At 45.5% G+C, this 12,492-nt stretch overlaps 1 protein-coding gene across 3 annotated transcripts in view; it reads left to right on the top strand.

Moving 5' to 3' along the window:
* Myof (myoferlin) overlaps nt 1–12,492 on the top strand; it is a 144,565-nt gene that overhangs the window by 100,368 nt on the left and 31,705 nt on the right. For all 3 annotated transcript variants that reach the window (XM_060388887.1, XM_060388880.1, XM_060388892.1), the window contains 8 exons: nt 1,320–1,493; nt 2,866–2,974; nt 4,419–4,496; nt 6,292–6,473; nt 6,567–6,725; nt 6,815–6,913; nt 7,700–7,861; nt 9,844–10,009. In XM_060388887.1, the coding sequence (XP_060244870.1) occupies nt 1,320–1,493; nt 2,866–2,974; nt 4,419–4,496; nt 6,292–6,473; nt 6,567–6,725; nt 6,815–6,913; nt 7,700–7,861; nt 9,844–10,009 (1,129 nt within the window). The remainder of the gene's footprint in view (nt 1–1,319; nt 1,494–2,865; nt 2,975–4,418; nt 4,497–6,291; nt 6,474–6,566; nt 6,726–6,814; nt 6,914–7,699; nt 7,862–9,843; nt 10,010–12,492) is intronic.

Here is a 12,492-nt window from a genome sequence, read left to right as displayed (position 1 = left end):
ACAAGGTTTTCAACTGCATAGTAAGTTAAATTGAGTAATAATATGAAATTAATAATAAACAGTATGTTTTGCATGTCATTTACAACACGGCACATGATACAGCGTGAATGCGCTGTAAGGTCTGGACAGTTGCTCATTCCACCGATGGAGTTCATAGTCATGAAACAGACATGCTCTAGGTTCTATCTCCAGGAAGTGGCAGAGATGACCTTTGAACCCAGGTTAGCCTAATTCTAAACAGGAGCGCTACCTGGAAAGTCTCCACTCTAGGAGGAGCTATGAAGTTACCTCTTATTTAATAATGAGCTTCCGGGGAGCGGAAGTAGAGCTGCCTCATCTCGGTGTCCTGGCTTAGCAGCGTGCTCCCAGTGTGGTGTGCTAGCGTGAACGAGTCTCAAACGCTGTGCCGTCCCTCCCGGGTGAGAAGTTTCTAGATTAGCTTCACCTCTTTCCACGTGAGCACCAACCTGACTCTCGAAGAACGCTGGGCCTCTGCTCAGAAGCCCCAATTCCACCCATGCCTTGCTGAGATTTCAATCGTGTTCTCTAACCTGTGTCATTCTTGGCCACACAAAATGTGCCACTATCACTGTTCGAACTGTCACAAAGGAACTTCCTAGATCATGGGAGATGTGTATTTTATGTTTATTTGAAGTGGAAAAAAATTAAAACCGTACACTGACAACAACCCTGCATGGATCTCTTACATCTAGATTAATCAATGATATTCAGTATGATTTACCGTCTGTTCCATCTGATCATGCATGTAAGACCCTTAGATAAGTTTTTGGCCATTTAAATATCAAATACATGGAGGCAAAGGGCACAACTATCTTCTTCTTCAGTGATACCCCAGCCTTGAGGACAGTCTCTGTCATGCGACAGGTGCACAGGTGTGTTGAAGGAATAGAAAAAAAACATTGAAAACAGAGCAAGTGCATATAAGTCATGTTCAACTTAAAAGTACTGTACTAGCTAATAAGTTACCACGAAAACCATAGACTCTGATCTAACACATCATTCCTAATAACAGCAGCTGTTAGCATAAACAAGACGTTTAAATCCTATGGGACGATATCATTTCACTGCATGTGTTCTTATGAGCAATCTGAGAAAGCCCATCGTTCTCACTCACTCCCGTGTCTGAATGGTCCCTGTGGTTTCCTGGTACCTCCATCTCCAGTCTGTCAGCTCTACCACGCCAGGGATCCCCTCTAGTCTATCTTTGCTGTCTCCTTGACTCCTCACATAGTACATGACAGAGAGTGGACTTTTGTGGCTACGTATTTTTCTCACTAAAAGTTGTGCTTCTCTTTTAGGCCATGGAAGAACTTGAAGACCGGGAGGGCTGGGAATACGCTTCCTTAATCGGCTGGAAATTCCACTGGACACAGCGCAGTTCAGACACCTTCCGCCGCAGACGCTGGAGGAGGAAAATGGCTCCGTCAGAAACACACGGTGCAGCTGCCATCTTTAAACTTGAAGGTGCCCTTGTAAGTAGCCAGAAGCTAAAGTGTAGAGGAAGGGTATGAGTAATATAGAAAACACAGCCAAGTCCGGAGAGGCTTCTGCAGCCCCGGCGCTGCACGGCTGCGAGGAAGTTGGGGGAAAGGTGTGTGCCCTGTCCAGTGACTCTCATCTTAGGAAGAAGCCACTGTCCCATGACAGGTCCTCAGAACAGTGCTGCAGGCACATCTGTTTCTCTCAGCATTTTCCACGTATGCCTGTCAGGACCCTGGTCTCAGGAAACATCTAGTACTGTTGAAGGCACAGAGGCTTGGTTTGCCAGATCAAAGAAGCCAAATATACAGACGTAAGGGGGAGAAAAATAGAAGCCTGGCTCACAAATGACAGTTCCAGTGACAGCATGGTAGAGGGGGTAGGTGTTGGGGGCAGGGGCAGGTCGGTGGAAGAAAGGAGTAGAAAATAGCAGTGGGTGATCTGTGCAACGCGGTGGCCAAGAAACATTTCCACGGACTAGGGGGAATGCTCATTGGTTAAGGATGTTTGCTGTGCAAGCCTGAGGACCTAAGTTCAGATACCCAGCACCCACGTAAAAAAAAAATAATAATAATCTGTGTATAGGTGGCAGTGGATGACTGTCACCCAGCACTGAGGTGGGGGTGGCCTCAAGGGGAGTCAGGAAGGTCATTGGGGCTTTCCAGCAGCCAGTCTAGCCAAAAGCTAGTGAGCTCTAGTTCAACGGGAGCTCCTGTCACGAGGGACAAGTGATAGAACAGGACATCTGATGCCCTATTCTGTCCATACACATAGGCAAACATACATCCCACACACAGGGACACAAAAGAGAGGGAGAGAGGGATGAAGGGAGGGATGGTGGGAGTAAGGGAGGGAGGACCATTTTCAAGAACAGTTTTCTCTTCTGTGCTCTGACCCTGCCCCACTCTGCTATTTTTTGTCTTCCTTCTCCCACTCTTGGAGAGCATCTGTTCTTTCTCCTCTTCCCTTTCTTTCAGCAGCAGGGTTTGGTAAACCTGGACTTGAGGCGTTAGGATTGGCTTCCTTCCCCTGCTCTGCCACCTTTTAGCCAGGTGATTCTGAAGAAGTCATTCACTGTCCCAGGTGGTTCTCACATTGGAAAACGGTGACAAAAATATCTTCCGAAAGTCACCATTGTGGTTGCTTGTTATTCTCACCTCTTGGTTAGCTTAGTTTTAGGTGATGATGATGGAGGGTGATGATGATTGATGGTGATGATGATGATGATGATGATGATGATGATGGGTGATGATGATAGATGGTGATGATGATGATGATGGGTGATGATGATAGATGGTGATGATGATGATGATGCTGATGATGATGGATGATGATGATGACGACGATGGTTTCCTCTTTCTTTAGGGTGCAGACACCACAGAGGATGGAGATGAGAAGAGCCTGGAAAAGCACAAGCACAGTGCCACCACTGTGTTTGGAGCGAACACTCCCATTGTTTCCTGTAATTTCGACAGTAAGTTTTAAACACAGCTGTGAGTTCTGTGCCTGCCACTTTTGTCTCTGGAAAAACTTCAGATCATCAAGTGTTATAAAAAAAAAATCTTCATAACTACATCATATTTGGGATGAAGAATGATCAAATCACTGATTTTAAAGTCTGCCTAAAATATACTCATTCTGGCTAGAAAAGCCTAAATTATTATCTTAGTTATGGGGGGGAAAGGCTAAAATTTTAAGGAAAGTCTGGTCTCAATGGCAGCCTTCAAGAATTTCAGAATGTTATTAATAATGGCACATTTTCGTAAGTATAATATGTACAGATATTCAACCATTCATGGTTCCAGAATTCATGTGTTTAGTCACAATACTCTGCTACTCCTCAAACTGTGTGTGTGTGCATGTGTGCATGTGTGCATGTGTGTGTACATACATGTGAATGTGTGTGCATTAATAAGAGGAGTTGGAACAAGTTTAAAAGTCAAAGAAACGTTCATCAGATAGCTATCCCAGACATGGATCTAGCATTGCCCTGAGACCTTGTTCAGTGAGGCCAGGCTGCCCTGGGTCTGTGCTGAGCAGCCGTTCACTAAACCCCAGAAGTTCACAGTAGGACTACTGTTCTCCTCATAGCCATGCGGGCATTGGAATTGTTATAGCAGTTATGTATTTGGTCTTGTTTTCTCTTTGGAGGCAGTGTTTCTGTGTGTAATCCGGGTTGCCTCGGCCCCTTGCATGCTGGGATTATAGTGCCTTAAGTGTCTTAAGTGCCCTCCTGTTACAGTGTTACACTCCCCGGCCTCTTAGAGAGATAAGATCCATCCTAAGACTTTGTGCCAACCTTCCTTACAAACTGTCTCAATACGTACGTACATACATGCGATGAACTTCAGCTTAGAAATTAGACACAATAACAAGAGTGGTAACTAATAATAAATATGGAAGTTATTAAAATGTCCTATAACTAAATGGCTACTCTTGTGCTTTGGGCCTTTATTAAATAAACAAGGGTTACTTAACATAATCACTACAGTAAGTTTGGTAACTGATAGAAGGAACTACTGAGTGACTAACAGGCAGGCAGCCTATACAGCATGGACACGCTGGACAAAGGCATGACTCACATCCCGAATGAGATGCAGCTGGGTGCTTTGAGAGGGCTCCCACTGCAGGGCTTGCAATATGAAACTTGTGAACTGTTTATTTCGGGACTATTTCCACATGATGTTTGTGACCGGAGATGGACTACAGGCAACTGAAATATTAAGAAGTGAAAGCGCAGGTTAGGGGACTCCTGTAAGTGTTCTTTTGTAAGAAACGACTGTGTTGGGGGTATGTGTGTTCTGTGCTGCAGGGAAATAGATCAAGTGGCTCAGGTGTCTGAAACATGTGTCGCCTCCCAACAGTTCAGAAAAATCTTGTTAACGGTGTCCTATTTCTTGTCACCCTCTTTTTTTCAGGGGTCTATATATACCACCTGCGCTGCTACATTTATCAAGCGAGGAACCTCTTGGCTTTGGACAAGGACAGCTTTTCAGGTGAAGGAAAAATCCCTAACACCCTATTACATGGCAGGCTAGGGTGGGTCTCCTGCTCATCACGTGGTTTTTGTATCTTGTCTCGTTTTTATTTCATACACTAAAACCCTTGTCATACAGAGACCACTTTGGTATACTTGAAGGAGAGGGCCCAGGCATTACTTAAGGGATTATTGACTTTAAGAACCGTTGCTGCGAGCTAGGAGACACACGTGCTTGAACACTAACAATCACCGATTGAGCACTAACGTGCTGTGAAGGGCGACTTCCGTGTTCCCTGTGAGCACGGCTGTGCTTTAAACCTGGGTCCTGGGCCAGTGTAACGGTCTTCACACTTTTTGGTTAAATAATCTCAAGATGCTAAAAAAGATCACACCCTTAACTCATTAGCCCATGGAACCCGGCTCTGAGCCACTTGTGGTTTATTTTTGCCTCCTCTGCTGCCTGGCTTCACTATCCTCACATTGGTGCTCCACGTGGGTTTTGGATGTGCTCCTTCCTCTGCCTGTGCAGATAACACTGGAGCAGTTCCATGCTGAGAACCACAAGCCAGCGAAGCTTGCCTGGTTCTTCTATGGAAACAGCTCTCAAAACACTTGCCTGGTACAATCGGGCACTGCGTCAACTGGGGTCTCTGTCCCAGGCACTCTTCTCACCCAGCATTTGTGAATTATTTCCTTTCCCAATAAGTTAGATCAGATTATCTAGATGTAGTCTATAAATGAGATCTCGATCTGTAAGTCAGATCAAGATTATCCTGGTCTTATGGAACAAAGCTTCAAAATGTTTTCAAGGACGTTTTCAAGCATTGTCCAGCAGGGGGCACTCCCTCACTGTAGATCCAATCAGAATTCTTCCCTAGTGTTTGCCGCAAAGTCTAAGCACATTTCTCACAGCTGGAGATACAAGATTGATGAATGGGGAAAAAATGGTTTAGTGATGTGATGTCTGCCTGCAATGTTATAACCTTCCCCACTCCTTGGCATACACAGGGGCTTCAAGTTAGACATTGTTCTATTGCTGGAATAAGTCACCTCTCTAGTGAGCTGTGAAAAGGTTTAGTGTAGTTATTTGTCATGTAGGAGGTCACACAATACTTCCTGGAACATAACTATTCCACTCCCAGAGCATGGGAACAGTTTTTCTGCTCTTGCGTGCTGTAAATTCTGAGAGCAGCTGAGCCTTTGCTATCTACTGCTATATTCTCGAAACCCAGCACACAGATAGAAAACTTTACGTGTAGATAACAGTAGGAACAAATGCATCGAGTAAACGTGTTTATCAGTTTATCAAAACATTAGAAGCAAACACCTAAAAATAACGTATTTATCGGCGGAGTGGATAATAGGCTCTGTCTTAAGCAGCTCGTGTTCCTCATGTCACCTCCTCCTCTATGCATTGGAAAACAGATGTTACTTTCATGGCACAGAGGAAGGAACCAAAGCTTAAGAAGATTAGATCTTTTTCTTCCCAGATCAGGGGGCAAGGCCTTGACACAAGATGCGTCTGGTTGCCAGTTTATACTCTAGATAATGCATGTGAAAGACCATGTGGCCAATTAACCTGGATGGGGTTAAGTATACTCCAGAGAGACAATCCTTCGCACACATCAGGGTTCCCTTCGGCGCTTCTGACTCACCACGATACCTTCCTCTGTGCCGCCCTGCTTTCTAGAGTTCTTGTGGTGAAAGTATATGCCCACGCTGTCCAGAGGAGAAGTCTCTGGTTGAAATGAGCTGCTCTGGGAAGGCAGACTTCACCATGACTCTACCGTTGCTATCTTTTTCTGTCCTAGATCCATATGCTCACGTCTCCTTTCTCCATCGAAGCAAAACCACCGAGATCATCCACTCCACCCTGAACCCCACCTGGGACCAAACCATTATATTTGATGAGGTTGAAATCTTCGGGGAACCCCAGACAGTTCTGCAGAACCCACCCAAAGTTGTCATAGAGCTTTTCGACAACGACCAAGTGGTAGGTGGTAGGAAATTTCAAGGAGACCTGGGGGCATAGTAAAGGTCTGAAGAGTTGTTTGACCAGGACTTTGAGTGTGGTTTACTTTTCTAGGGCAAAGATGAATTTTTAGGGCGAAGCACTTGCTCTCCTTTGGTCAAACTGACCTCAGAGACAGACGTCACGCCTAAGCTTCTCTGGCACCCAGTTATGAATGGAGACAAGGCTTGTGGGGATGTTCTTGTAACAGCAGAGCTCATCCTGAGGAACAAGGTATCACTCTGCTCTTGCTCACATAGCCCTCGAGCGGCCGCTCTGCTTAAAGGAAAGAGAAGTATTGACAGCCTGTGTTTGTTTTGCAGGACGGCTCCAACCTCCCCATTCTTCCCTCTCAGAGGGCACCGAACTTATACATGGTCCCACAGGGGATCAGGCCTGTGGTTCAGCTCACTGCTATTGAGGTAGGGGTCCCCTCCAAGTTTTACTCCATCCAACCATTAATGCAGGGAATGGCATCCTGCTGCATGTTTTCTTGCTGTCTCTCACTTCCTATAAAATCTGCCCCCCCCAACAGAAATAGTTATAGAAAATGAAAATCTTAACAGAGCAACAAGAAGCAGATTTCTGAGATGGGGGGGGAATTCGCTGGAGAAAGAGAAGATGGTCCAAGAGAAAGTGCCTATGTGAACAGAGAGAAGGCCAGCAAGGGAGAGAGAGGTGGGGACAAAGAAAGCATGGGGACAGTGGTGATGTGAGAGATAGTTGTGGCAGACACAGGCTGGTGGAGATAACCTCGTGGCTAGATAGACAGTGTCCTGAAAAGGTAAGCACTGTGGGTTCTGCCGTTTTGTGGGGCATCCTCGAAGACAGACACAGGAAGCTTCAAACAACAGCTACCAGTTTGGAGCGCTTGCAAGTCACTTACTGTCCAAGAGGCTTATGGCTGGTCCTCCAGATTGTCCCCCAGAAGGTCACAGCATGAGGCTTGCTTGCAGAGGGACCATAGAGACACTGACCAGCTGGTCAGCACTGACAGCCACTCTGATTTCTCATTAGCTGTATGATAGAAGGAAAAGGCCAAAACCACATTCTCTGCATTTCCACAGGCTCCTAAAGATGATAGTCACTGGTATTTTAGACAAGTGTGCATCACTCCATCCTAAAGACTGTCCTGGTGATTGAGATTAGATATATATGTATGTAAGTGTGTCAGGTTTCCTTCCCTTCTCTTTAACTTGTTTCCCCAGATTCTGGCTTGGGGCCTAAGAAATATGAAAAACTACCAGATGGCTTCTGTCACATCCCCCAGTCTCGTGGTGGAGTGCGGAGGGGAAAGAGTAGAATCGGTGGTGATCAAAAACCTTAAGAAGACGCCCAACTTCCCAGGCTCTGTTCTCTTCATGAAAGTGGTATGGTGTCTAGATTCTTCGGGAGCCCACGCATGTTCGCATCTGAAATGTGAACGCACACCCTTCCACAGCTGATTCAGTTCCAGAACTGGACAGACAGAAACCCAGCCTCAGAGCAAGCACGTCAGACTTCTCCCTCCTTACAGTATCTGTAGCCAGTTTCTGAAAGCTCAGAGCAGCTCCAGAGATGAGAAAGAATTTATGAGCAGTACTTGTTTCTCCAGTGTTTGCTGTCTATCGCAGGCCCTTAGCCAACCCCTCAAGGCAGACTATAGACTCTGAGAAGTGCAGTTGCAAGTAGACTGGAACCTTCCTGCTAGGGTCTGGATGTCTGGGGAAGAAGAGCTGTGGGGGACCTCAGTGCTGGTGACAGGCGTGGCCCTAGTAGTCTGTGACTAGGTCCGTGGCGTGGAACCTTCTTTGATCCTTTGAAGTTACCTCTGATTACTAAAAGTGTGAGGTGTCAAAAGAAAAAAAAAGTGTGAGGTATCAGATGAAACCCCCATGCCTTCTCCACCTGTAACAACCAGAGCAAGAGGAAACCACCCCCAACTTGTTTATTTTTAAAGAAATCGAAGCCTTGCCTTTTTTTGTTTGTTTGTTTGAGACAGGGTTTCTCTGTGTATCCCTGATGGTTCTGGAACTAGCTCTGTAGACCAGGCTGGCCTTGAACTCACTTGCTTCTACCTCCTGATTGCTAGAACTAAAGGTGTAGAAGACAAACACCTGCCAATCCTTAACTTTTATAAATTAAAAAAAAAAAATCGTTTTTCATCGCTATATAAGAGATTACAATAAGGACATTTCCTTAAATCACAAGGATGAGAGACGAGAATTGTCCCATTCCTTTTCCCTGGCTCAGTCATTTTCCATCATGTCCCAACACACTACCCTTGAACTGTGGGGTCACGTGGTTTAACCTCTCATTTCGCAGCTGAGGCAGCTGAGGCCTAGAAAGGAGAAATGGCTTGCCTGGCCTCATAGCAAGTGTGCACCCTTGGTGCCTCAGCGACCATGCTCTGATTTCATCTACAACTCTAGCTCAGTGCAAGGCGCGTCCACCACCCTTTCTTTGCTGTGGAAGAAACAAAAACGTTAACTAATGAACACAGGAGGTCACAGCAAGTGGGTGGCCAGAGCTGGGCCTGGGGTCCTTGTGCTTTAAAGCCTGAACCCTTTTCCCCCGATTCTGCAGATGGACAGCCGTATGGACGGATAGAGCAAGAATCCCTAGCTAGTCGCTGCTAAGACGCTCTGCCCATCTTTGTCTTCCCCTCCGCCCCTCCGCCCCTCCTCCCCTCCCCACTCCTAGTCCAAAACCTAGCTTTGGTCAACAGATGTGAGAGGAGGCAGTCAGGAAACCCCATCCTCTATTCCCGTGCAAGGCCAGTGACAGACATTTACCCAAACCACCATCAAGCTTCCGGGCCAGCCGTGCTCTCTAATCAGGGCTATGTCATCCAGGCCCCCACATTCCAGGCAAAACGAGCACCCCATTTTGGCTTTGAACTTCCAGCGCTGAGGAATTCCCGGCCTGTTTTTTCCCTTGAAGGTTCATTTATGGCTCTACCGTAAATTGCCCCTCAGGAAGAAGATTGTGGGAGGAGAATGAGGTCAGTGACTAAGACTCATTCCACACTCTTCTCGCCAAGTGCACTCTAAAGTGCTTCGCATACGGATGGCATAACTACTATTAATGATGAAGCAGTGAGGCATAAAGGGTTAGAAAAGTCCCCTGAGGTCATGCTCTTCGTGACAGCAGAGGTAGGACTTGAACTCCCGGGGCTGGGCCCAGAGAGGATGTGCTAAGCCCTGAGCCGCTTACCAAGCACCTCAGTCATGGAAATACTTACGGAAGGTCTCCTGGGTTATACGTAGTGGGCAAAAGGAATTTAGGCTGGTCCCTTGGAGGAACTGACCAGCAGAGCGGTCCCCGTCAGATCTTGAAAAGAGAAACGATGCCTGTTTTTTGTGATCCCTAGTTCTTACCCAAGGAAGAATTGTACATGCCTCCACTGGTGATCAAGGTCATCGACCACAGGCAGTTTGGGCGGAAGCCTGTGGTTGGCCAGTGCACCATTGACCACCTGGACCGCTTCCGCTGTGATCCGTACGCAAGAAAGGAGGATATTGTACCACAACTAAAAGGTACGCCTGTAGGCAAGTCTGTACGTTACACTTTTGAGCTTTTCATGCTTGGTCTGGTTGAGTCTTAACAAAGCATATTCATTGTCTAGATGTTACAGAGGAAGAAAGGTCTGATTTATAGTGAACTAGGTAATTCTTCCAGGGAAGTAGAGATAGCTGGGGGTGCAACCAGCCTGGACTCTTGGGCTACTTTGAGGGGTCGAATCCAGTGCTCAAGAGGCCACCCTCTGGCCTGCCTTGCTCCTGCATAAACATAGGATGTCTTCTGAGGGACATCTTGTTACCTACTACATGAACTTTTCTATTTGCCTTTGAAGAAGAATCTTGGGAACTCAGGGTATGCTGTTCCCACATCAGCAACAGAGATAGAGACATTTGGCCTCTATCAAATGGTTATTGAACATTCATAGAATGTCACTCATTGGCCTAAATGTTAGGGACCAAAACTATCTTGTCTTCAAAGTGCATGGGCCCAGCGAGGAAATGAGTGTGTGCAGGTCAGTGCTGTAAACACTTTGATGTAGAGACACAGGACTTCCTATGTGTGGAGACAGAGATCCATCCCATCCATGAGCCTTGATGGAGGAGCTTTTTCCCTTTCTAAATGACAGGGTTTTTCTTTATAGTACAGGACAAGCTTGGACTCTGTATTCATCTCTCTCCCCCTCTTAAATGCTAGAGTTCCTGGTTTGTTTTTTTTTCCATCCAGCTCTGGGGAGGAGCTTGCAATTCCAAGTTACTGTGTCTGTGGGCCTGCTTCATTGATGCTTGACAAATATGTTGTGAAGTCATTAGAAAGACATTTCATTGCTATCCGTACAGAAAAACATTAAATGATTTACCTTAGATCATGTAGTCAGTATGTAAGGATAGGGAAGGCTCTAATATTTAATTTAGACTTCAGTAATAAATAGCTAATGATACAGTGTTTTGCTCTTACCCTTTTAATAGATACTTGTTTTTAGTTTACCATGTACTTAATAGTGTGATAAGTGCTGTACTTAATTAATACTGTGTTAAGGCTGTACTTAATACTGTGTAAGGGCTGGGGACTCAGCCAAGATACCAGACAGTTTGGCTTCGTGAGTTTAGACCTCGGTGGAGAAGTAGAATGTTCTACTCGTCTACCACTGGAAAGAATTTTCAAGCTAGCAGGAACAAATGGGTGTCTTCTGTTTAAGCAGGAATGCCACAGGTCAGTCCTGGTTAAGCCTCCAGAAGGCTTGGTGTTGGTATAACAGAACCTCTAAAACCTATCTGCACACACACATATATATGTAGACATATACACATATATACACACACATACACACACACACACATATATATATATATATATAAGAACATTTTGTGTTGAATTTGATGATCCATAAAATATCAACATTTTCTTATAACAGTGAAGATTATAGCCACAGGTCTCATTTATCTGAGGCTAAGAAATGGAGAGAAAACATTTTCTCGGCATTTTTCTATTGGTTTAATGATAGGCTGATCATTGGTCCGATATGTGAACTTGTTAGGAAGGTACAAATGCTACAGACTTCCCTGGCCACAGAAGAGAAAAATCTTGTCTTAAAACAAGTAACAGATTGAGACCTACAGAATGACCCTTGAGTGGCCTGATCTGAAAGCATGGGCTGTTTTCTGTCCTGTCCAGTGAGACTTTGCTTACTGGAGTGTAGCTAGCAACGTGAAGAACTGACACATAGGGAGAAATTTGCATACAGAGGTATTCATGCAACCCTGTCCATCTGGCTCTCGAGTCCTGCCTGACTGAAGTGACCCAAGTTTCAGATGAGCTTATCTTGGAAGCTTTTAGGCTACTCATCTATCTAAAGGTCCCAGGTAGATGCAAAACTCCACCTTAAAACAACTGGTATACCACAGATGCTCAGTAAATGTCTGTTTCCTTCCTCTATCTGAAGTATTTCTCTGCTATTTATTGGGTGCCTACTTTTCCCTGGGCTCTGAGGTGACTGATAACAAGGAAACTAGATCTAACAGATCTAGGCTTTGAACTGACTTCCATCCAAGGCTCAGGCTGAAGCAAATGGCCTGATTTCTTACAGCTTCTGTTTGTGTTCTTATATTTAAAATGGAGATATAGCATATTTTAAGACTTGTCAAATGGCTAAATAAGATCATGTAAACAAGGTGCTTAATTAGCCCAATGGGCATAGTAGATGCCACTCCATAGTCCCTTCCTTCCCATCATTCATGTCCTATATGTCCAATGCCTGCGTAGGTTACAGGAAGGTCTTTCCACTCGGTAAAGTTTGTTCTGTCTGGGTTCTGACCTAGGACCTTTTGGGGTCTTCTTCAATTAAAAATGCTGCTCCTGTGACCTCTCCACCCCCAACCCCTGGATCAGGCTGGGCCCTTGGTACCTGCCTTTAACTGAGTGAGATAAACCTGGTGACTCCAGGGCCTGTGCCTAAGCCTCTGTTCTTACTCCAAAATCCAGAGTTACATACATCTGAGAA

The sequence above is a fragment of the Meriones unguiculatus genome, chromosome 1 (assembly GCF_030254825.1).
Source record: "Meriones unguiculatus strain TT.TT164.6M chromosome 1, Bangor_MerUng_6.1, whole genome shotgun sequence".
Taxonomy (NCBI): Eukaryota; Metazoa; Chordata; class Mammalia; order Rodentia; family Muridae; genus Meriones; species Meriones unguiculatus.
This window is presented reverse-complemented; position numbering and strand designations above follow the sequence as displayed.